At 42.6% G+C, this 25,545-nt stretch overlaps 1 protein-coding gene across 1 annotated transcript in view; it reads left to right on the top strand.

The window, feature by feature from the left end:
* Positions 1 to 25,545, top strand: part of ABHD3 (abhydrolase domain containing 3, phospholipase) — a 62,689-nt gene continuing 37,144 nt past the window's right edge. The window contains exons 1-4 of the mRNA XM_075532729.1: positions 1 to 140; positions 9,861 to 10,407; positions 10,960 to 11,123; positions 12,543 to 12,725. Of these exons, the coding sequence (XP_075388844.1) occupies positions 1 to 140; positions 9,861 to 10,407; positions 10,960 to 11,123; positions 12,543 to 12,725 (1,034 nt within the window). The remainder of the gene's footprint in view (positions 141 to 9,860; positions 10,408 to 10,959; positions 11,124 to 12,542; positions 12,726 to 25,545) is intronic.

Here is a 25,545-nt window from a genome sequence, read left to right on the forward strand (position 1 = left end):
ATGGAGCGTGTCCTCTGGGTCCAAGGTCCCTGCGTAGTGAAGCTCCTGGATCCAGATGAGAGCTCCAACATGAACGGAGCAGCAGCAGAACCAGGAGTCAGAGCATGCAACAACTCTGGCCTTCCCAAGTCACCGAGAAAGTAAAACTGAGTGCTGTGGGCAGGGGACAGCTTGTACAGTCAAGTTCTTCAAGTGTCAGGAAACAGGAGGCTGTGGTTCCTGTGGGCCACTGGCCCTTTGGACGAACGCGCTCCTTGAGTTTTCTTTTTGTTTGTTTGTTTGTTTTCCTATGCTCCGCACAGAAAGAGATCAATAGTTGCTCCTTAGAGGGTGGGATAGTGATGTCACAAATGGAACTCATCCATGTACAAACTGGAAGCAATTTTTTTCCCCTTCCAGCCATTACTTCAGCTTTTTCTTGTTTAATTCTCTTTTTTTCCTTCACTAAACAAGTCGGAGAGGGAAAGGAGCATGGCCCGCTCCTTTGTGTCCTTGCCCTTCTTTCAGGATCGCCCCTCTTCTACATAAAGGGATGTGAAGAAAGAACAGGGACCTCTGAAAGACAAGCCATCCACCAAAAGAAAGGCAAAAACAAAAAACCCAAACCCATGAAGTTAGAAACAATGAGGTTTCTCATATGACCTCGCCTGAGATAAAGGAGCCCTGGTGTTGGGAGCCAATAGACATTAAGACCCTGGCCTCAGACTCAGCAAGGCTTTGTTTCCTGCCCAACTTCACCCCCACATTCCAAGCTACTGTAGCATGGACAGTTCCGATAACTGACCTTGTTGCCATTAGTCAAAGTACTGAGCACCCATTGAACTGCAGATATACCATATTAGTAACATCGTGATAAGTTCACCCAGTAAGCCTTGATTTGCATGCGGACGTCACCACGGACGTCTTTGAATACTGTTGCGCACCGCACCCTTTGTACCTTATTGGGAACATGTGGCTGATTGGTTGTTGTACAGTGTGCGGTTGTTACACAGTGTGCTTCATTGGAATATGTGCCTCCCACTTCCTTCTCTGTTGTGAATATATACCCAGAGTTTTGGCAAAATAAACAGGCTTGATCAGCACTTGTCTTGCCCCATATCTCTGTGTCTTTCTTCCATCCAGGTTCGTTGCCCCTCCGGGTCACCGTGTGAGGGTCTCGCTGGACGAGACCCTAACACCCTGGTGGTGCAGAGGACTACAAATCAAGCTGCTAATTGCAAGATCAGCAATGCCACACCAGCAGCCACTCTGCAGACCAAAGATGAGCCTTTCTACTCTTCAGCAATCTCCGAAAGCCACGGAGACAGTTCTATCTATCCCATAGGGTCGTTATGGGTCAGAATTGACTCCATGACAGTTTGATGTTTCGGTCTATGTGAGAGATTATGCAGTTCCACTTCCAATAAGAGGAGACTACACTTGTTGGTAGGTGTCTTTGATCCTGGCTTAGGCACCACAGAACGAAACACCGCCTGGTCCTGTGCCATCCTCACAATTGTTCGTATGCTTGAGTCCGTTGTAGCCACAGTGTAGCAATCTCACATTACAGCATGTAACTTGGAAGGTGTGGTTCACTAGAAGGCCCTCCTGGAGACTCATTATCACAGCCCCTAGACAAGGAGACTCCGAGAGAAGGAGCTAGAGAGTTCATTAGAAAATAAAAAAATTCAAATGATCCTAGTAAGACAATTAAGCTTACTCTTGTTCACTCACAAGAGTTTTAAGACTAGGTCTCCAATAATAGTAGAGATACCAGGAGGGGAAGGAGAACCGATCACAATGATCTACATATAACCCCCTCCCTGGGGGACGGACAGAAAAGTGGGTGAAGGGAGAGAACAGACAGTGAAAGACATTAAAAAAATAATAGTCTATAAAGACAGACTTTGTCTGCATGACGCTGAGCAGCTTCCGCCAGGCTGCATGGTCGGGAGGAGTCCTATGGGTACCGTGTAAACCTGAAACTTCTTCTAACGCTCATAAAACTCACTTGGATCACAAACCAGGCTTTGGCATGAATTCTTTCTCACGCGAAGCCAAGGACTGAGGCATAACTCTATCTCCAGAGAGATCTAACATATAACTCTATCTCCAGAGAGATCTATCTCCATAGCTCTCTATCTCCAGAGAGATCCAACATATAGGGCTGGAGCCCCAGGCGTGAGGCTGGAGGACACTTCAACTTTATTGCTAATCCAGGGTTATATCTCATTAGGGGGACACAATTACAGGTAACCACACGTCACAGGAAGGGGCAGTACAATAGGCATACACATCATAGGAAGGGGATGTATGATAGGCATAAGCGTGACAGGAAGTGGATGAGCTAGCGGTGTGCCCACAGGAATGGGAAGGTCTAGGGGTATACATGTGACAAGATGGGCGGACCCTAGATTCAAGATGGCAGCCTAACCCTGGTGATCCTAGGGCGGGTTTGACCTCTCTGGTCTCCTACAAAGAAACAGACAACTACTATCCTTATCAGAAGGGAGTGGGCCCAACTTCTTGTGGGATAAGCAGTGGTGTCTGCTTGGTCTAGATGGCTGATAGCCATCTGAATGACCCCTGATCTACTCCTGATGACCTCCAAGTGTATGGTCATTCACAAGCAGCTAAGTTTGGCATATATTTGGGGGAGACAGCTTGGGAGAAATCCTTCTGTTTCCCACAACTCTTAGAAATATGCAGTGTGGGAAGAACTAGAGGAAATAATGCTAAGCGAAGTAAGTCAGACACAAAAGGACAAGTACAACATGAGCCCGCTGAGGTAAGTAATTAAAAAAAATGCAAAAGGGGCATAGGGGAAAAGCTACTGTATACAAACATTCTTGGGGTGAGGACCGTGTAGTATGGCAGAGACGAGATCAAATCCAGGTATGCACATGGTAGACAACTGGGGAGGAGGTGGGGAAAGGGAGGAAAAAAAGGGTGAATATAAGGAAGAAAAGGGGAGTGGGGGCATGGGGCGCTAACCCACCCAAGGGGAGGGTATTGTTTATATCTCCACAGGGAAAGAGGGACCAGACTTCAACCCAGTGCCTCAAGGTGTGAATGCAACATTTCGGCATGGAGTAGGGAACCAGCGGAGAGGTCTGGGAGGCTGGCCCCAGTATCAAATATTAAGTGGATGCCTGCCCCCCCCCGAAGAATTTATTTCAAAGGACAGCATTGAATCTGCAGCACCAAGAGAGGGACATATCTGATAGGAGCACATGGGAGCAGATGAAGGGGGAGTAGGAGAGAGTGGAACACATCCTGGCCCACTAGGCCTTCAGGATGATGACCCCAATTAGAGCAGCCAGTCAACAGAGAGGACCACATGGCCAGCCCCACTATGAGATATGACATCCCTCACTGACCCATGGCCCTGCAGGGGCCAGCACCGGAGGCACAGTGTAGGAATTGCGCCTGACCTGATCCCACGACACCGAGGCAAAGCACTGGGGGAGTGCAGCAGAACCGCAAGGGAATGGAGCGGCAAGGTCTCCAGGAATGCTGAAAGTGGACTTTGGGGCCAGGGTGTGGTGCCCCAACAGACTGGACTGAAAAACACTCCTAAAGGCCAACAAATGATCCTTGAACTAACTACAAGCTTTTCTTGTTGGTTTGTGTTTTGTTCTTTGTCAGTGGTTTGTTGTTGTTTTGCTGTATACTGTTGCTTGATTTTGCTCTGTCTTGTTTTTGTGTATGTTATTATCTCCACAGGTCTGTCTGAAAAAGACAGGCTGGATGAACTATCTGGAGGAAAAACATCGGGACCGACATTTCTGGGGGGGACATGGGATAGGGGGAGGTGGGTGGTAAGGAAGTGGTGTTAACAAACCCAGGGACAAAGGAACAACAAGTGATCTAAATTAGTGGTGAGGTGGGTGTGGCAGGCCTGTTAGGGAATGATCAAGGGTAATGTAATGAAGAGGTATAGCTGAAATGCAGGTGGGGACCGAGCATGATAGTGGGACAGGAGGAAAGTCAAGGGAAATAGAGGAAAGAGCTGGGAGGCAAAGGTCATTTATAGAGGTCTAGACAAAGATATGTACATATGCAAATATATATATGAGGATGGGAAAATAGATCTATGTGCCTATATTTATAGTTTTAGTATTAAGGTGGTGGAAGGACATTGGGCCTCTACTCAAGTACTCCCTCAATGCATGAATACTTTCTTCTATTAAATTGGCATTCTATGACGCTCACCCTCCCGACACACCGCTGAAGACAAAGCGGGTGAACAAGCAAATGTGAAGAAAGCTGATGGTGCCCAGCTATCAAAAGGGATAGCGTCTAGGGTCTTAAAGGCTTGAAGGTAAACAAGCGGCCATCTACCTCAGAAGCAACAAAGCCCGCATAGAAGAAGCACACCAGCCTGTGTGATCACAAGGTGTCGAAGGGATCAGGTATAAGGCATCATCAGAAAAAAACAATCTTACCATAGTGAATGAAGGGGGAAGTGCAGAGTGGAGGCCCAAAGCCCATTTGTCGGCCACTGGAGATCCCCTCGCAGAGGGGTCTAGGGGAGGAGATGAGCCAGTCAGGGTGCAATGTAGCACCGATGATGAATACAACTTTCCTCCAGTTCCTAAACACTTCCTCCCCCCTCCCCCCTATCATGATCTGAATTCTAACTTGCAAGTCTGGATAGAGCAGAGGATGTACACTGGTACAGATAGGAGCTGGAGGCACAGGGAATCCAGGGCAGATGATACCTTCAGGACCAGGGGTGTGAGGGGCGATACTGGGAGGGTAGAGGGTGAGTGGGTTGGAAAGAGGGAACTGATTACAAGGATCTACATGTGACTTCCTCCCTGGGGGACGGACAACAGAAAGGAGACGTGGGACAGGGCACGATATGACAAAATCATAATTTATAAATTATCAAGGGCTTGTGAGGGAAGGGAGAGCGGGGAGGAAGGGGAAAAAAAGAGGACCTGATACAAAGGGCTTACGTGGAGAACAAATGCTTTGAAATTGATGAGGGCAAAGAATGGACAGATATGCTTTACACAATTGATGTATGTATGGATTGTGATATGATTTGTATGAGTCCATAATAAAATGTTTTATTTTAAAAAAAGAAATATGCAGTGATGCTATGTGGTCTGCAGACCCACTGCTCCATACCTAACCTGTCCCTATTTCATCTCTTCCTCACTCTCAGCAAAAAATTCATACTTTCACTTCACAAGCCAGCATTTGAATACTTTCCACATAGAGCACATTTTCAAAGAACCTCAGGCCAACAACTCCCAATGCTACTGATCTCTCTGTCACTAGTTTTCTGCTTAAATAGACTGGAAGGAAAGGCAGCCTCCTTGAGTGATAGTTTTGGATAACTAGGCCAGATCAGACATTTCTTATAAAACCCTGGAGGTCTGTGCAGACCACAACTTTGGGTATTTCACCTCCGTCTATAGATATAAACTCTAGCCATCAATTTTAGCACAAAAAGAAAGCCCTGTTCAACATCAAGTTTGTGCAAGACCACAGCTGCATACGAACCTGTATTAGATCTGTTTCTGCTCCGATTAAATATTTTCCCCAAACTTGAGCCTGTAACGCATGTGACTTAATGAGTCTCCTGCAAAACTGAAAGACAAAAAGGATGTGAGATAATTAGCGAAGTGACTGGTGAGTCAGCAGTAGTGCTTCATCAATATTCATCCCCACCTACCACAGATTTGCAGCGTGCTCCAGAGAATTTCACCAATGTACAATTAACATCACAGATCTTGTTTCAGCTCCTAGACAGTGAATTATTTCGACCTTAAAGTGTATGTGTGAGTGACAATGAAGTCTGTGGAAGTTTCAAAATATAAAAATGGGACCTTTCCTGTTGACAAACCACATGCAGCCATCCAGAAGCTGGAGGAGTCACATGGAGACTGGCACCAGGGCTGAGATGCTTCCCCCGCCACTGGATCCACCACTGTCCTGTGATGGTCCTGCATTTGGCATCATTGTGTGTGCTGTGTGGAATCACCCGCCCAGTGCTCCTGTTGTTGGATCAGAAAATTAAGAGGCCTGGGAAGCAAGTCTGAGGAGAAAGCAACAGCCTGATGGTTCTGGAGGAACTTGGGGAGTGGTGAGTAAACAATGCCTTAGTCTAGGGAACTATTAGGGAATTAAATCAACAACAAGAAGGATACAGAGATCCTGGGGCTGTTGGAGCAACAGCAATCTAGCTGAGAGGAATTACTAAGAGGCAGAAGGGCGAGTGTGATGTGATGATGAGACAGGAGGAAGGTAAAAGAAAACAGGAAAGATCTGGGAAGTAAAGCTATGGATAAAGGTATATACATAGGTGTGTTCATATGTAAATATATTAATTCATAAAAACAGAAGTATTGGCCTATGTACATATATTTATATGGCAATACATTGAGGTAGTGGACAGATTTTGGGCCTCTACTCAAGCCCTCCTCAATGCAAGAACACTTTGTTCTAACAACCTGGCATTCTGTAATGCTCACCCTCCCAGCATGTTTGCTGAAGACAAAATAGGTACACAAGCAAATGTGGTGAAGAAAACTGATGGTGCCTGGCTAACAAAAGATAAAGCATCTGGGGTCTTAAAGGCTTGAAGTTAAACAAGCAGCCATCTAGCAGAGAAACAAGTGGACATGGAAGAAGCACACCAGCCTGTGTGATCATGAGGTATCGACGGGATCAGGTAACAGGCATCAGAAGACCCAAAACAAACCAACAACAACAAAAAAACATACTGCTGAGAATATGAGTTGGAGCAGAAACCCCAAACCCATCAGTAGGCAAAGGGGCATCCCCTCACAGAAGGGATGTGTCAACCAGGGTGCAGTATCGCACCAATGAAGCACAATGTTCCTCTGGTTCCTCGAGGCTTCCTCACTCCCCACTAACATGACCCCAGTCCTGTCTTTCAGTTCTGACTAGACTAGCGCATGTACACTGGTACAGATAAGAGCTCAGGACACAAGGAACCTAGGGCAGATAAACCCCCCTCAGGAACAGAAATGGGAGTTGTAGGGGGAGGGGGAAGGGGAAGAAGGGGGAACAGTTCAAAATGCTTGCTGCATAATCACCCTCACCACTCCCAGAAGGACAAACAACAGAAATGTGGGTGAAGGGAGACAGTAGTTGGCATAAGATATGAAAATAATAATTTATAATTTATCAAGGGGTCACGAAGGTGGGAGGGGGCAGGGAGGGAAAAAAGAGGAGCTGATACCAAGGGCTCAAATAGAAAGTAAATGTTTAGAAAATGATGATGGCAGCATATGTGCAAATGTGCTTGATACAATTGATGTATAGATTGTTATAGAGCTGTAAGAGCCCCCAATAAAATGATCTAAAAACAAAAAGTATAAAAATTAAAAACCTGGGAGGGGGAGGAAGCACTAGAGCTGATAGTAATTATGTATCTACAACTCATTTTAAAAACGATTTAACCATGGAAGTGTATGATATGTGAATACTATAGCAAGAAAACCACTGAAAAAAAGAAGACACCAAACCTATCCAATGGTTACCATGGGTGAAGGGAAAAGAGTTGTTGTTTGGGAGGCATTGAGTTTGTTGAAGGTGGTGGAATGATTTGGAAAAGGATATCAATAATGATTATACAACACAAAGTGTATAATCAATGGCACCGAATTATACAAGTAGAAGTTGTGGAATTAGAGTATGTTTTGTTGTGTATATTTTTGCCACAATAAGAAAAAAATGAATAACAATGAGTGCAAGGAAGAAGAAAATATTCTAGAATTGAATATGGTGACAATTGTACAACTCTTCTTGATATGATTGAATTGTATGCTATGTAGATGAAGTGCTAATAAAACTGCTAAAAAACAAAAACTTGATCATTGGAGCCTATCAGATATTCTTTTTTTTTAACCATTTTATTGGGGGCTCATACACCTCTTATCACAATCCATACAGACATCCATTGTGTGAAGCACATTTGTACATTCGTTGCCCTCATCATTCTCAAAACATTTACTTTCCAGTTAAGCCCCTGGCATCAGCTCCTCATTTTTTTCCCGTCCCTCGCCGCTCTCCCTTCCCTCGTGAACCCTTGATAATTTATAAATTATTATATTGCATATTTTATACTGTCCAATGTCTCCCTTCACCCACTTTTCTATTGTCTGTCCCCCAGGGAGGAGGTTATATGTAGATCCCTGTAATCGGTTCCCCCTTTGCATCCCACTTTCCCTTCAACCTCCTGGTATCACCACTCTCACCACTGGTCCTGAAGGGATCCTCTGTCCTGGATTCCCTGTGTTTCCAGTTCCTATCTGTGCCAGTGTATACCCTCTAGTCTAGCCAGATTTGTAAGGTAGAATTGGGATCATGATAGTGGATGGGGAGGAAGCATTTAGGAACTAGAGGAAAGTTGTATGTTTCATTGTTGCTACACTGCACCCTGACTGGCTCGTCTCCTCTCTGTGACCCTTCTGTAAGGGGATGTCCAATTGCCTACAGATGGGTCTTGGGTCCCCAATCTGCACTCCTCATTCACAATGATTTGATTTTTTGTTCTTTGATGCTTGCCTGATCCCTTTGACACCTCGTGATCACACAGGCTGGTGTGTTTCTTCCATGTGGGCTTTGTTGCTTCTGAGCTAGATAGCCACTTGTTTACCTTCAAGCCTTTAAGACCCCAGATGCTATATCTTTTGATAGTCGGGCACCATCAGCTTTCTTCACCACACTTGCTTGTGAACCTATTTTTGTCTTCAGTGATCATATCAGGAAGGTGAGAACACAATATGATTTTTTGTTCTTTGAGGCCTGATAACTGATCCCTTCGCCACCTCGTGATCACACAGGCTGGTGTGCTTCTTCCATGTGTGCTTTGTTGCTTCTGAGCTAGATGGCCGCTTGTTTACTAAATCCACTTTTCTTTGTCCTCTCCCCCACCTTCATATTCACTGGTGGACAGAGAAAGCAGATAGGAGCATTGTGAAGGGATATCATGTGTCAAGTGTTACAAGGCAAACCAACATTTGCATTTGCTGTGAGTATTCGTGTATGAGATCCCTTGAGTAAGAATTATTTATTAGTATCCACATTATTTTTAGTCCTCCCACCAATTCTCTAAAGTAGAAACTGTAATTCTACAAATTAAAAAACAAAATATCAGGATCAGTTCTGAAGTTAACTGAACTTTTCTGTCCCAGTAACCTTCGTGCTGGAAGTATATGAGGTCATGACCAAATCACCCAGAAGTCAACGCCCACTTCAGCACATGTGGGTGCTCATCCCATCTCCCCATGACCATGTCATTAATTTCCAGTTCAGTGAATTAGTATTAATGATTCTATGAGCCCTTATCTTCTTATTTTTTGTGTGTGTGCCAGTTTTGTGTTTAGCTCTTGAGGGGGCAGAATTCACAGTAACATCTTCTCACTTTTTCAGATGTCTAAAGACATTTCCAGAAGTATCGACTTCACAAATAGTTTCCCGTCTGTACACTAGGTGACGGTATGAATTTCAGCATATTTAAGTGCAAACCTTAAAGAGCCACAAAGAGCCTTTCGAATTATTCCCAATCCCCCTTCTTGAACCTTTCATTTATTTTTGGAAAATACTTCTCCTAAGTCACACTTAGCTACAAAAAGAACGCACAGTGTGTGCGATTTAACGTCAGAATGAGTGTCCTCACTGTGCAATGTTACTAGAATATTGTTTCTCTTTTGATAGCCCGGGGGAAACATACTCCTGAAGGATACAGGATTGTTGAACTCAAGGCACCTTCTCCGGACATTGTATTTTTTTCCTGTTGGTGTTAACTCTTCAAATCCTTTCACTCCAGGCACACTTCTGAGGGCCAGAATCGCTAGTTGATAGGATTAAGGCTGAGACCCGCCACCGCGTTCAAGGTCACTGGGACCAGGAGCTGAGCCTGCGCTGCCAGGACCTGTTTTCTTCCCCGAAGTCAGGGCACTCTCTGTCCTCGCTCCGGGGCTAGCGACAGGAATTGGGGACCCGGGCCGCAGGACTGCGCGGGTGGTCGGACTTGGCACCGCCCCTCTGGAAGGTTCCCGAGTGGCAGGCGGAGGGGGCGGTCTCCGGAGTCCGGGCGGAGCCGGCGGCGGCGTGCTGGGGTCGGGCTACGCCTCCCGGCAGTGCCGGTTGGCTGCAGCCGCACTCCGCCCGGCAGGAGACGCTCTGTGGAGGGTCCGCGGCGACGGCGGCTCCCGGGCTCGCGCTCGCTCTCCGGCTGCCCCCTCCCGCCGCAGGACCGGCCGGGCGCCCTCGCGGGCCGGGCAGCAGTTGGCCATGGACCTGCGGATGCTCTCCCGGGAGCTCTCGCTCTATCTGGAGCACCAGGTCCGCGTTGGCTTCTTCGGCTCGGGAGTGGGCTTGTCGGTGATCCTGGGCTTCAGCGTTGCCTATGCCTGCTACTACCTGAGCAGCATTGCCAAGGTGAGCCGGGGGTGGCGCGGGCACGGGCCGCAGGGCGGCGGCGGCGGCTTTGCAGCGAGCCCCAGCAGCCCGGGAAGCTGGGTCCCCGGTGCTCCGCGGGCTGGGGCCGGAGGCTCTGGCAGCCCTGCGGGCGAGCAGAGCCGAGCTGCTCCCGGACGGTTGCCTCTCCCCGCTGTCGGACGGACCCCTCGCGGGACGCGCGGGAAAGCCGGCCGGCCGGCCAGCCGAGCGCACCTGCACGCCGGCTCGCGGTCCTGGCTTGGGACTGCAGCCCGGCCCCGGCTGACCTCGGCGGGGCGCCTGCAGCTAGCGGTCCCTGTCACCCCGCGCAGTGCTGGCTCCCCTTCGCGCGGGAGGACTTCCGTGTCTTAACTCTCACTTTTCCCTGGAGGGATGCACCGAACAAGCAAATGCATTGTGATCGAGGAGGAGATGTCTCGGAGGGAGAGCAGGCGCAAGTGAGAGGGACACGCGTGTGCCCGCTTCTGTTTGATGATAAGCAGAAATGGTGCTCGCTTCTGAACTCTGCTCGGATGCTGGTTTCTCCTCCAGAAACCCCAGTTAGTCACCGGCGGGGAGAGTTTCGGCCGCTTCCTTCTGGACCACTGCCCGGTGGTGACGGAGACGTACTATCCGACCGTGTGGTGCTGGGAGAGTAGAGGACAGACCCTGCTGAGACCTTTCATCACCTCCAAACCCTCCGTGCAATATAGGAAGTGAGTAAATGCCCATTTTCAGTCACTTCTCCACAATCACATTTTCCAGACACTTAAAACACACACATTCCCAGTTCTTAGTCAATAGAACCTCTGGTTTCATAAGGATATCGAAGGAGAAAGGAAAATGAAAGTTATAACCCCCACCCCACCCTCAACTGCAGGGACTTTGTTGCGCCCCGTGAAAAGGGGCTTATTTCTAGAATGACAACTGATATTATTGTTTGCTTATGTGACATGAGTCTGTCCAGTGAGGATTCATAACGAGCACCATTGCATTGACTTATAGCAGGCGTAAGTGGGAGGCTGAGGGGAAAAAGACCATTGGAGTTACATATGAGCGACCCCTGTCAACGGACTGCATAGTGATACAGAAGCAGATCCTGATCACAATGCCCTAGAGGTGTTAAAGATGCGGTCCAGATTATTCCACTAACAGGGAGATTTGAATGGTGAATATTACTAATTTCTCTGAGTCCCCCTAGTCCTGGAATTCTTTTTATGGCCTCAAACTGGCCTTATGCAGGAAAGTACTATACGTTCTTGGATACTATTTGAGAAACATCTTAAAATTAAAAAGCAGTTTTTCTAATAAATTTGATGGGGAGACTGCATGATTGAATCAAAAGATGGAGAGCAGTGATCAGATTGGCATTTCCTTATTCACAATTCCCTGTTGAGGTATTTAGGTGACCTCAATCAAACAGGGGTTCAGTGCTGGTAATTTTGAGTCATGATGAAATGATTCACACATACACGCAAATAAATGATTAACACAAATACTTGACGTGCCTGGACACTCGTTTTTATGTATTAATTTTTACTTAGGTTGTTGGAAATACTTTATTGTACTAATCTTTATAGTAAAAGAAAGTGACTTAGATGTCACTTTCTTATATATAAAGGCAGTCCCCAGGTTAGAGTGGAATCTGTTCCTAAGTGTTCCTTACAGTCAAATTTGTAGTTGAATCAATGCAAGGTCGGTGGTTCAAGCCCACGAACTACACCAAGGAAGAAAGATTAGGCTCCTATAAAGATTTAGCATGTCAGAAACCCTGTATAGTGTCCCTGTGAATGGGCATTGACCCCATGGGAGTGAGTTTGGTTTGGTTCGGGATTAATGCAGCAATAAGCTCAAAGTCCTTTCAAAGATTTAAAAAGCTGCCCTTGCAGCAAGTAAAGGTGATTGGGATGAAGAGTCTGCTGCAAGTAGGGGTTGGATGAATCGTTGCAAAGTGAGGGCGAAGGCACATTACATTAGAGGGCAAGGACAAGTCTTACATTCATACCCAGGGACTTACTGTAGTTCAGGTGTCTGTATATATATATGTATATGCATAGTACATAAAAATGTATGTTGAGATTAAGACATGATTTGAAATATTTCATGAGTACTGTTTTTTTAATTATTTCATTCAGTGAGCTTATTAAAACTGCAGATGGAGGGCAGATTTTACTGGACTGGTTTGATAATGATCTCAGTCCGTATTATACGGATGCTGGCACCAGACCTACCATCTTACTGTTGCCTGGCCTCACTGGAACAAGCAAGGAATCCTATATCCTCCATATGATCCATCTCAGCAAAGAATTGGGATACAGGTATGTTTCTTTTCCCAACAGGAACGTTGCTTTGTTTGTTCGTTTCCTGTTTTACACCTTTATAAATGAAGTTCAAATATGTCTACATGTTTATTTCTGAAATGTTTATTGCTTGTTGCATTGATTAAGCAATCCTTTAAGTTACTTTTCTCAACTTCCTTCTTGTCCTGTCTTTCTTCCTCCCAGAAACATATCTAGTTAAATCATCTCACAGGAAATACCACTTAGCATTGTAGGCATTCTTCAGATTTGCGTTAAATAGATGAATGAAAACCAAGTGGAATTGACCAAGGCCCTAAGTGAGAAGGCCATGTTAGAGGCAGTGTTATGGAGAACAGCCATCATAAACCCCAGAGAGAGTACCCAGGGGCCCTAATGTCACATTCTGTATTTGGGTCCTGAATCCACTACTCTCATTGCTCTGGGTCAGATTTCAAGTGTAGAAAAATATTCAGTCAGCTTCTAGGTCTTTCTTATTTCCCCAAAGGCAAGTCGAGGCCTCCCCACCCACAGCTGCAAGAAGATACCCTGGCCTCTTCTGTGCACCCCAGTCTGCAGGTGCACATGGCTGATGTCCAGCTGATGATACCAAAGCATTTTGGGATTACCATTATTCAACTCAGTCGCCAGGTGCAATTTCATGTTTTGGAAGTGACTTAGCAATTTGAAATTTTAGGTTCCACCCAGAATCTTAACACAGAGGTCATTGTGAAAGGTACTGCTTACTGTGCCTCTGCTTTTTCAGGTGTTAACGCTTCCTGTCAGGGAACACACTGTATTTACAATGGCAGTATCTTTTATTAAACTTGGCACACTCATTTCTGTGACTAGCTGACACCGAGTGTACCTTAATGAACATATTTTGATATAAAGAGGACAATGCTATGGTAGCTGATTCATTTTTAACAAGTTTCTCTTTTACAGATAAAGCCTATTTTGCCCACGAGGTGACATGCTCTCAAGCTACCATAGGTGTTCCAGAATTATGGTTCCAATGAGATTGGCACTAAGAGGAATTTCTCTCTTTTTTTTTTTTTAAGGAATTTCTCATTATTCCTTCTTTAGACACCACCCACTGAGACCTGAGGCTTGACTCTAATTTTGGCTAAAACTGAGGTTTCTGGAGTACAAAAGATTATAAAGCCTTTTGTACATATTTAAATTGCTGAGTCTAGTCTTGGCCTGAACTGGCTCCCAAGGCTTAGAAACTGCTTTTTCAAAACAATGTAGTTGAAACTCAAGGACTGAATCTCTTAAGCCCCGGAACTGCCAGAGGCATGGCTTTCTTCCATCACTTGTAGAAGTTGCCAGGTTTTACTACCCAGGATATGGTTGCACTGTGCTTTAAAGCAATTGGAGATTCTAGCTGCTCCGGGATTCAAATGGTCTCTCTTATTGATTTAGAAATGAGATCGAAGTTACATTGTCAAGGAAGGCTTCATTCTAGGGACTGTGAGAAATAATAAAGAATTGGGAGGAGCTATCTCTTTCCCTCCAGGATCATACTGGATAGGAAGACTCGACCTGGTCATCCCTGGTTGCTTGCAAGTCCAGCCTGTTGAGTTTAGGGATTTGTAATGCCAAATCAGATTGTGTGTGAAGGTAGCAGAAAAGAGAAAGATGCCAAGGTTAATAAAATTATTAGTAGGGTTTGGATCCATCCCTCATTTATTTTCATTTTCAGAAGATTTTGCATTTCTCTTTCAATCTACCTCAGAGGGTTTCCATGATTAGTATATATGAAATAATTGGTTTAGTGCCCTGTAATAAAGTAGTCTTTACTAACTCTTTAGGAGACTTAGTGGTGTGCAATGGTTAAACCTTCAGCTGCCACCCAGCTGCTCCAGGGGAGGGGGAGCTAGTGTTTGCTCTCAAAAAGATGACATCTTAAATAAGCCAATGGGGAGGAGCCCTCATAGGGTAGAATCTTTGTGGGAGCAGCTAGCCTCATCTTCCTCAGGTGTTGGGCTGCTGACCACAAGGCCAGCAGTTAAAAACCACCAGCTGCTCTCGGAGAGCCACGAAGCTCTCTCCTCCCGTAGTAAACAGCGTCTGGGAAACCCACAAGGCCAGTTCTACCTTGCCCTACATAGTCACTCTGAGTCGGAATCAACTCATGGGCTGTGAGTGAGTGAACCCAATGGGGAAGTTCTACTCTGTCACGAGAGGTCACTCGTGTTGAAAACTGACTCCACGGCACTTGAACAAAAAAACAAAATGTTTCTGCCTTCCTTAGCTCATCTTCCATTTCCAGATAGAATTTTGTTTATAATGTAAGAGAGCAAGTAAAAGCAAACTTTTCTTTTGGGGATTGTAAACCTCGGCTTTGCTTACAGGAATGTGTGAGTGGTATTATACTCTTGCACCAGAGAGTTTTGTATACATGTTCCTGCCCTAACCTCTGACATCGTGTTCTAACATAGGGTGTTCTTGCCCTACATCAGTGTTCAGAACATTTAAAGAAGGCCGTGTGCAGTGATCTCGCCAGGGAATCATTTGGTGCTTTGTGTTGAGATAGGATTTACACATTGGACAGAACCTAGCTCTCAGCATGTGAACAAATAAAACATTGTTACTATTTAAAAAAAAATGTTTTTCATGTTCCTGAAAACTAACAAAACACGCTGCTCTGTTAAGGCCAACTAATTCAAAATTAATAATGGATGGAACAGGTATATTATTTGATGGTCCTCACTAATAAGCTGTTAAATCATTGAATCGATTTCCAATAATACAACTAAAAAATTAAAAACAAGGCAAAGAACAGCACCTCGGAGAACATCTGAATTATATTTTACTTTGGCTTATTTTTTCTTAAGGAAAAAAAAAGTGTTTCATCTACCATTATATCCATCCCCAACTAGGCTAAAAAGCTCACCTGTGATCATTGTGAGCAAAAACTTCATTAAGAAAATTAACAATAAACAATAAAAAAAAAGAAAATTAACATAAATCAACTTGATGGGCAAATATTTGGCCTGCCTGTATTGTCCATCTCCATTGCCAGAGCACAGCGCGTATGACTGAACAGGTAGGTCTAAGTGGAGGGAAGCAGTGTCACGCGGTGCAGCTCCAACCAGTCTTCTGAAAAGTATTCATCACGTAGGACTTCTACCCCCTGGAGGACATGAAAAGGGACAAAGAGAGGCCAGGTGTTTGCTTAGAGAGAAGTCTTCATAGTATAAACCAGAGAACTAAAGAAAACGATGCATCCCTCTAGTAATTTACATGTAAATGATATATAAAGCACTTAGAAAACTTATTAATATACCCAAGATTTCTTTGTTAGCAAATCATCATTCCTTAGCATAGCCTAACAGATACTATTTTATGTACCTCACTAATAGCCTGCTAAATCATTCTCTGAATTGATTTCCAATAATACAACTAAAAACAAGGAGAAAAACAGTACCTCCGGGAACATCTGAATCCTATTTTACTTAGGCCCTTTTTATTGGCGCCTTCATCTACCATTATATGCATGCCAACTAATATTACAAAGAGTGACCTATCCAGAATTATGAAATAATCAGTTCACTGAAATCTAGGTCAGTCATTAAGTATTTTGGTACCTATGTCCCCAAGGAACCTAGGCTAGGTGTGAGAGCAGAGTTTGCAGTAGTAGGGAAGGACGCCATAGAAAGAACTAGGCTTGGCTGCAAGTGACAGAAAACTCAAAATAATCATGACCTACACAAGATACAAGTTTTTTTCCCTCCCTTGTATGAATCCAAGAAGACAGCCCTCAGGGCTTGCACGGTGTGCTAAGCTTTGGATCATACTGTTCTTGGCTGCAGCTCCAGCTGACAGACGTAAGTGGTTCAGCACCAAAAGAATCCCCCCAAAAAACACAACGCAGGGCCTTGAGGAAAGCAACCATACTGTCTTTTTCTTTTTAAAATCATTTTATTGGGGCTCATACAGCTGTTATCACAGCCCATCCATCCATCCACTGTGTCAAGCACATTTGTACATTTGTTGCCATCATCATCCTCAAAACATTTGCTTTCTATTTGAGCCCTTGGTATGGGCTCTTTTTTTACCCTCTTTTTTCCCTCTCCCTCCCTCACCTTTCCTCCCTCACAACCCTTGATAATTTATGAATTACTTTTTCATGTCTTCCACTGTGATGTCTCCCTTCACCCACTTTTCTGTTGTCAGTCCCCCAGGGAGGGGGTTATATGTAGATCCTTGTGACCGGTTCCCCCTTTCTCCCTTACCCTCCCGTTATTGCTACTCTCATTACAGGTGATGAGGGGTTCATCTGTTCTGGATTCCCTGTGTTTCCAGCTCTGATCTGTACCCATGTAATGCGCTGGTCTAGCGGGATTTGTAGAGTAGAATTTGCAGCATATTCTTTGTGGCCCTTGTTCACACCATTTGTATGTATGCCCCATTGTTCTGCTCTTAGCTGCAAGAAGGGCTCGGAAGTGTTGTTTTTTTTTCTCCTGGAAGTTTAATCTTAATTTGGGCAACCACAAACCCAATTAAAATGAGGTGTTTTGTTGCTTAGAAAGAAAGGTAGGATGGACATTGGGTGATCGCGAGCAGCCTTTACCACTGAGTGGTCAGTGTGTTAGACAAGAGACATTGTTTAAGCACAAGGATAGGTTGGAAGTGGTCAGTGCAACCGGAAGAGCCAGGAGGATGAGGATGGATGCAGTGAAATTTGAGGAGATTCAGTAGAGCAAGGAGGAGGGAAGCTGAGCTGCTGTGGGTCCTTATTAGCTGCTGTGAGCTCCAGGGAGCTGCTCCAGAGAGGAGGCTCACAGCAGTGAATCGTTCATGTGAGAGGTTTGCAAGAGGATGGAGAGAAACAGGAGTTGTCAGCAAAGGGCAAAGAAATCAATCGAAAGTTTCTCAAGATTGTAGACTTAGGTTGGAAGAAATGTTGTATTTTCTTGTCAGGTTTTTCCTACTTACAGGAATGTATTTCCCTGGCTTTTAAACTATTTAACCTTTTCATAAGATTAAAATTAGTTATTTCAAATCTGACACCAAGATCCTTTGTTCCTTGCTGTAGAATGCCTGTGTGTAGAAAGATGCCATTGCCCATCATTTGTATTTTTTGAGATTTGAAGTGGAAGATAATTTAAAATGAACTAAAGTGGGGTGGTTTTAAATTGTTCTATTTCATGTTTGGAGTTTGGGAAGGAACATTTTCTATTAAGGGGTCAAAGTACCAGTGGATACTAGAGCTTTATATGATTTGAATTTTTCGTGCAGCATTAGAAGTGCCTGGGGGTCGCTTACAGATTCTTCTTGAGAGAGGAAGGATGGAGACACTGAACTAAAGAAAAGAAAGCCATCAACAGAGGGACAAGTTCTGACTACCTCCCCCCAAAAGAAAAGCACTATCTAGGATAAGAAGTCATTAAATGTTTGTTGTTAGAATAATTTTGTTTTTAAAATTTTGAGAGTGGGTCAGTTAACTGATTGATGAGGCCCAGCTAGATTAAATCATGTGCATTACAAAGCACTGAGCAAAGAGTTGAGCTGGTTTTATGGTATTCTGGGAAAAGTTATGGCGGATACTCAGCAGTGGTCCCATTCGCTTGAGAATTCATGGTTAGGTACTTCATTAAGATAATACCTCAATTAACATCGGTGACAAAGCTCCTTTGATCAGAGTTGGCTTGCAGTCAAATGCTACTCTAGTCAGAGGATCATCTCTTTAGCAAAAAGATTTTAATGTGACTAGTTTAGATAGCAAGGGGCAGCAAAGTGAGGAAGTTATAGGAATTCTTGAGTCAGAGCTAGCTCCATTCAAATCCCAGTTCTGTAGCACGCCTTTTCTCCTCTGTGGAGATACGTCTAACATGTATCTAAAGGGCTTCGTTCTTCTAATCTGGTCAGATAGAAATGAGGCGCCTACTGTCTATACTCTAGGCAAGAAAGCCAGGAAGAGCAGTGTGCCTGATGTGACAAACATGACGTACAGGTGGTGGTTTTGCATGCTAGAGCCACCCTGCAGGGCTGTCAGACTGCCCATAGCCCTTCTGGGCTATCATCTTGACAGTCAGCTGGGGAGCTGCTTAACCACTGGAGAAGCCTTGTTAGGGTGGGGTCACCTCCAGAATCCACGTCCTGTAACACGTGACTGGGACTCTTCTTTAAATAATAACATTTCCAACATTGATCTGTGATTCTGGAGTAGCTAGTGTTCATTAGTAGACCTATTGCTTTGGAGCACGTTTGTTATTAAATAGGATTTTCTGGAGCCTAGTTTAATGTTCGTTGACAGAATCTACAAAATGAGACTCAACTAGCTTTCCTTCCCCCGCACCCCCAGCATTTTATTTATTTATTTATCATTTTATTGGGGGCTCATACAACTCTTATCACAATTTATACATACAACAATTGTATAAAGCACATTTGTACATTCGTTACCCTCCTCATTCTCAAAACATTTGCTCTACACGTAAGACCCTGGCATCAGCTCCTCATTTTTCCCCCAACTCTCCCGTTCCCCCCTCCCTCATGAACCCTTGATAATTTATAAATTATTATTTTGTCATATCTTACACAGTCTGACGTCTCCCTTCACCTGCTTTTCTGTTGTCCAGCCCCCAGGGAGGAGGTTATATGTAGATTCTTATAATCAGTTCCTCCTCTCTACTCCAGCCTCCCTCTATCCTGCTGGTATCGCCACTCTCACCACTGACCCTCAAGGGATCATCTGTCCTGGATTCCCTGTGTTTCCAGTTCCTATCTATACTAGTGTACACCTTCTTGTCTAGCCAGATTTGTAAGGTAGAATTGGGATCATGATAGCAGGTCGGGAGGAAGCATTTAGGAGCTAGAGGAAAGTTGTATGTTTCATTGTTGCTACACTGCACTCTGACTGGCTTGTCCCCTCCCCATGACTCTTCTGTAAAGGGATGTCCAGTTGCCTACAGATGGGCTTTGAGTCTCCACTCCGCAGTCCCCCTCATTCACAATGATATGATTTTTTGTTCTTTGACGCATGATACCTCATCCCTTTGACACCTTATGATCGCACAGGCTGGTGTGCTTCTTCCATGTGGGCTTTGTGGCTAGATGGCCGCTTGTTTACCTTCAACCCTTTAAGACCGCAGATGCTATATCTTTTGATAGCCGGGCACCATCAGCTTTCTTCACCACATTTGCTTATGCACCCTCTTTGTCTTCAGTGATCAAGTCGGGAAGGTGAGCATCATGGAATGCCATCAACTAGCTTTCTTATGAGTTATATGTGACAGAAAGCAGTAAATGTGAAAGGGTACAGCTAATGAGATTTTTTTCTTCAGTAAATTGTGTCTTTAATGGGGATATTACATAAAAGATTGGAATTCTCTTTCAGAGTTCAGTTATCTCAGAGAAAGAATTTTTGGTGCTAAAATAGTGGTTTCTAGATGTATAATACTGTTTTAATTTCCTCACATTAAAGATGCCTCTGACTCTTTTGTCTCCTGATAAGCATGAGTTTTGAATTATATCTAAGAAATAAACTGCTAATTAAATAATAACTTGCTGTCCTTTTCAAACTTATAGGTCTACTTAGAATTTAGGCTTTGCAATAGATAACCAGAATTAGCTTTCTCGTTTACTGTAATTAAACTCAGCTTAGTTGAATCATAGACGTTGTACTAGGTGCTACATCTAGCTATATTGTTTAATATCTCTTCAGCTCCATGGTATATATTGTTATTTCCATTTTGCCAATCAGAAAATGGAACTCGAGTGTAAGTAATTTGATGAAAACTTTGCGACTAGTGTGTGGCAAGGTTAAGGTTTAAATGTAAGGTTCTGTTTGACTTTTTAAATGCTAAGAATTTTTGGAAGACCTTTCTTTACTTCTTTTTTAAAAAATTAACAGATCATCTTATTGGGGCTCTTGCATCTCTTATAATAACCCATACATCAATTGTATCAAGCATATTTGTATGTGTGTTGCCATCATTATTTTCTAAACATTTACTTTCTATTGAGCCCTTGGTGTCAGCTCTTTTTTTGCCCCGCGTTCTCACCTCTTTGCTTCTTTTTTTATACATATGAATGTCTCATCTTTTAGTTTGGAAACAACGATTCCCCCTTAATCCCATGATTGTTGCTACTGGGATAATGTGGGCTTGTAATAGCATACGGATACACAGTGTTATCAGAAAATTCAAGATATGACAGGCAAAAGAGGTCAAGTTTCCTTCCCAGGGAATAGATTTTATAGGAAAAAAGTTGAAAGGAGATAATGAGGTTTCTGAATTATGTATTAACTTGTGCTGTCCTTCATTACCATGTGATAATCAGGAGTTGAGTACAATCAGGGATACGGTCTCTTGTTAATTACTGCAGTTATTCTCTAAAGCTTCACATTCTAAACATAAAACAGTGGTTAAAAAAAACAGTGGTAATTTGTTTTACTAATTTGATGACTTTAGTGACAATGGGAGTGCCAGGCATTATCAAAATTGTTTGAAAATAATGTATATTCTACCATTGTTATTATCTATTTATGATTGGTAACCTACTATAAATATATAGTGTGTTAAGGTGGTTGGTAGTGTTATTCAGATTTTAGATCATGTACTTGTTTCCTAATTTTTTTTCAGTCTTATTAAATGAAGGGTGTTAAATTAACTATGAGTGTGGATTTTCTACTTCTCCGATAATGTCAAATTTTGTTTTGAAATTTAGAAGCTCTGTCATTAGTCATATGTGCTGTTAGTCTTCCTGTAGATTACTTCTTCCACTGTGAAATGCCTCTCTTTACCTCTGTTAGTGGAGCATGCTTTCTATTACTGCTACACTAGCTTTCTTTTGTTTTTACACTAGCTTTCTTATCCTTGCTTTTTACATGATATAATTTTTTTCACACATTAATTTTAAAATTATTGCTGCCTTTATATTTGACTATTGCTTATAGACAGCACATGGTTGAGTGTTGCTTTTTTATATAGTCTATAATCTCTGACTGAATTGCAGTTTTTAGTTTATTATATTTAACATAACTATTGTTATAGTAAATTAGTAGATTTAAGTTTGACTTTTTCTTTGTTGTTTTTTTTCCTGTTCTCCTATTCCTATATTTCTTTCCCTTTTTACATTGTTTGAAAATGTTTCATTATTTCATTTTACTGTAAGGGCTGCCAAAGTGAGCAGTAAAATATTTTAATTTGTGGAGAGCAAATGCTTTTGAGAGTGATTAGGGCAAAGAATGTACGGATGTGCTTTATACAATTGATGTGTGTATATGTGTGGATTGTGATAAGAGTTGTATGAGCCCCTAATAAAATGTAAAAAAAGAAAAGAAGAAAATGATTAGGGCAAAGAATGTACAGATGATGTATGTGTATGCATGGATTGTGATAAGAGTTGTATGAGCCCCTAATAAAATGTTTAAAAAATTTTTTTTTAATTTAACTACTTTTTAGTGATATCTCTTTGTATTTTCTTTTCATTTACTTACATATACTATTGTATCTCTTCATGAGAAATATAAGAACCTTAAAATCACAGGCATACATGTATTCACCCACCTCCATTCTTTATGCTAAAAATTGTTTTATATCTACATAAAATCTTAAAACCAGCAGTTATAAACAGTCACATTGTTTTAAATGATTATGTTTGAAAGAACTTAAGAGGGAACTCTTTATTTACCGTTTCTGATACTCTTCATTTCTTCCTGAATATGTGTGTTTCCGTCTGGTTTTATTTCCCTTTCAACTAAAGATTGTTTGTGTGCGTTTCTTGCATTACGTATTTGCTCATGGTACATTCTCTTGCTTCTCTGAAAATATCTGTATTTGGTCTTCATTCTTAAGTACTTTTTGTGGATATAGACTTCTGGTGTTGCAGTTGTTCATTTCTCTCTCAGTGCTTTAAAGATGTTGATCCATTTTCTTGTGGTCTACATTATGTTTGGAGAAATTGGCAATCATTGAGTTGTTGTTTCCATATAGATAAGTTCTAGCATCATTTTGAGGGGTAGGGGACTACTTAATTTTTTTTCTCTTTATCTTTGGTTTTAGTCCTTTGATCTAGGTGTGTTATTTGTGTATGGCCTGCTTGGGTTTCACTGAACATCTTGAATCTCTTAATGTGCAAAAATGTTTGGCAAATTTTCATGTATTTCTGTGTCATGCTCTTTGTCCAAGGAGCCGTGATGGCCTTGTGGGCACATGTTGTGCTGCTAACTACCTGATCAGCGGTTCAAACTCACCAGCGGGGGGCTCTGGTTATTCTTGTGCTCCTCTCCTGGGAGCTCAGTTGTGTGAGATCTTTTTGTGTTATTCCACAAATCACCAAGGTTCTGCCCATTTTCCCAATCTTTTCCCCCTTTAATTCTTTGGATGGAAAATTTTAATGATTGGTTTTCCAGCTCCCTGATTGTTTTATCTGCCAGATGCAATTTGCAAATTCAGTGGATTTTAAAAAATTGTACATAGTGTTTCTATTCTACAATTTCCTTTTTTTAAATAAATCATTTTATTGGGGGCTCATACAACTCTTATCACAGCCCACATATACATCCATTGTGTCAAGCACATTTGTACATTTGTTGCCATCATCATTCTCAAAGCATTTGCTTTCTACTTGAGCCCTCACTTTTTTCCCCTCCTCACTTTTTCCCCTCCCTCCCCCACTCTTCCTCCCTCATGAACCCTTGATAATTTACAAATTATTATTTTTTCATGTCTTCCACTGTCTGACGTCTTCTTTCACCCACTTTTCTGCTGTCTGTCCCCCGGGGAGGGGAGATATGCAGATCATTGTGAACAATTCTCCCTTTTTCCCCCACCTATCCTTACCCTCTGGGTATCTCTACTCTCATATAATTTCCTATTTTAATAGGCTCTCTCCTCTGCTTTCTTAAAGGTTTACAATCCTGGAATCCCAGAGAGCACTTCTATGCTGTCCTGTTAGGTTTCCATGAGTTAGAAAATACTTGATGGGCAATGGATTTATGAGCTTATTCATTAAGATCTTCTTTTATTTAATGTCCTTGAGCATAGATATAATAAAGGCTTTCATTCCTCATATTTAAAATTCTGACATCTGGACCTGTCATGGTCAGTCTGATCTTTTGAGTATGGGTCATGGTTTCCTATTTCTTCATGACCCATACTGGGTAATTTCGGAGTATATTTTGAACTGTTGGAATGACCCATTGTAGAGACTATGGATTCTTCTATAGGGTCTCGATGAGTTGGCATCAATTCAATGAGAATGATTATTATAAGTAGTACTGATTTTTTTGGTGTTGTTAGTCAGATAACTTGGCTCAGCTTGAACTGCAAACTCTGTCTCCTCTAAAATCTTTTCAATTTTAAGCCTTACATCTGCCTAAAACCCTAAAAAAAAAACACGTCACTGCCATTGAGTTGATGCCAACTCATAATAACGCGATAGGACAGGGGAGAACTGCCCATGTAGGTTTCTGCGACTATTCTTTATGGGAGTAAAAATCTTTACTGGAGTAAAAACCCTCATCATTCTCTAGAGGAGTGACTGCTGATTTCGAACTGCTGACCTTGCGGGTTACAGCCCAACATGTAACCACTACATCAGGAATCTGCCTAACATGTATAAATAAGAGGGTATTCAGAAAGTCTGGCCCAGTTTGTGTTCAGGATTTCGGAGCCCTCCTCTGTGTCCCTCCTTTCTGAGCATACCCCACTTGTTTCCCACTGCCGTGGTCAACTCAAACTGTTTACTATTTTTTCAGGTTCATAAGGCTGGTTTTTCTATCCATGTTTTCTTCATTAATTTTTTTTCCATTTGTTTTTAAATCCTTTTTAAAGAAAATTTTCCAGCTAGTGCTTAAATTTTCTCTCTTTGCATTTAACCTGTTTTTAAGCCCACTGGCTCTTTCTTCGGTTATGCCCAATATACTAATTAGACCATTAAAGTTGTATCCATTTTTTAAAATCATACCAACTGGGATTTCCCCTTAGGCAAAATGAAAAAAACCCTGAAAGCTCACCCAAGATTTGGTCATTATTTATTATATTGAAGAGTTGGTCCAGTATCACCTCCTCTATCATTACTGGAAGCAAAACCTCCTTGTCATCACTTTTTAACTTGGCATTGAGAACTTTAGGCCTCCTTGGTCTTATCTTACTTTTCCATCATCGTTTTTTCCTATTTTCTTCTCTGCCCTATAGGGTCACTGTAAGTCAGAATCAACTTGGTGGCAGTGAGTTTTTGAGTTAAGGTGATAGCATTTAAATTTGACATATCTTTATTTCTATCTCTATGCACTTTGTTCCCTTCAATCAACAGTGATTTGTATTCTTCTTTTGCCAAAATTTTTGCTATTTTTTTTTACAAGTCTCAGCATAAGCCCTGAGTACCTCATCAATGAAGTCTTTCCTAATCAATTTTGCCTATCTTGACCGCATTGGGCTTTATTATCTATACCACTCATTGAATCTTCTTAATCATATGCTTCTCTTTGATATCTTTTTGTGGTGGTCACACAACTGGAATGATGTGCGTCTCTTTTCAACCCAACGAGAGTGTACTTTCCATGGGGTCAAGGAGAGTGTACTTTCCATGGGGTCAAGAGCCTTATCTTGTTCTTTGTTTCACTCCTATCCGCTCTAAATCAATCTTTAGTGAATATTTGGTCTAATATTTTTTTAATGAGCAAGCCACTCCAAAATTAATATTCATCTGAAGTGCTTCGAACATGATCTGGCACATAATGAGCACTAATAAATGTTACTGGTTTTTATTATCTGACGTCAGTGTGGTACGTACTGGTTGATTCTTCATTCTACTCTCTGCTGATTATTATTTTTATTCTTAGAATCAAAGACTTGGGGAATACTAGAACTGGAAACTGCTGCCG

This window comes from Tenrec ecaudatus, chromosome 15 (assembly GCF_050624435.1).
Source record: "Tenrec ecaudatus isolate mTenEca1 chromosome 15, mTenEca1.hap1, whole genome shotgun sequence".
NCBI lineage: Eukaryota > Metazoa > Chordata > Mammalia > Afrosoricida > Tenrecidae > Tenrec > Tenrec ecaudatus.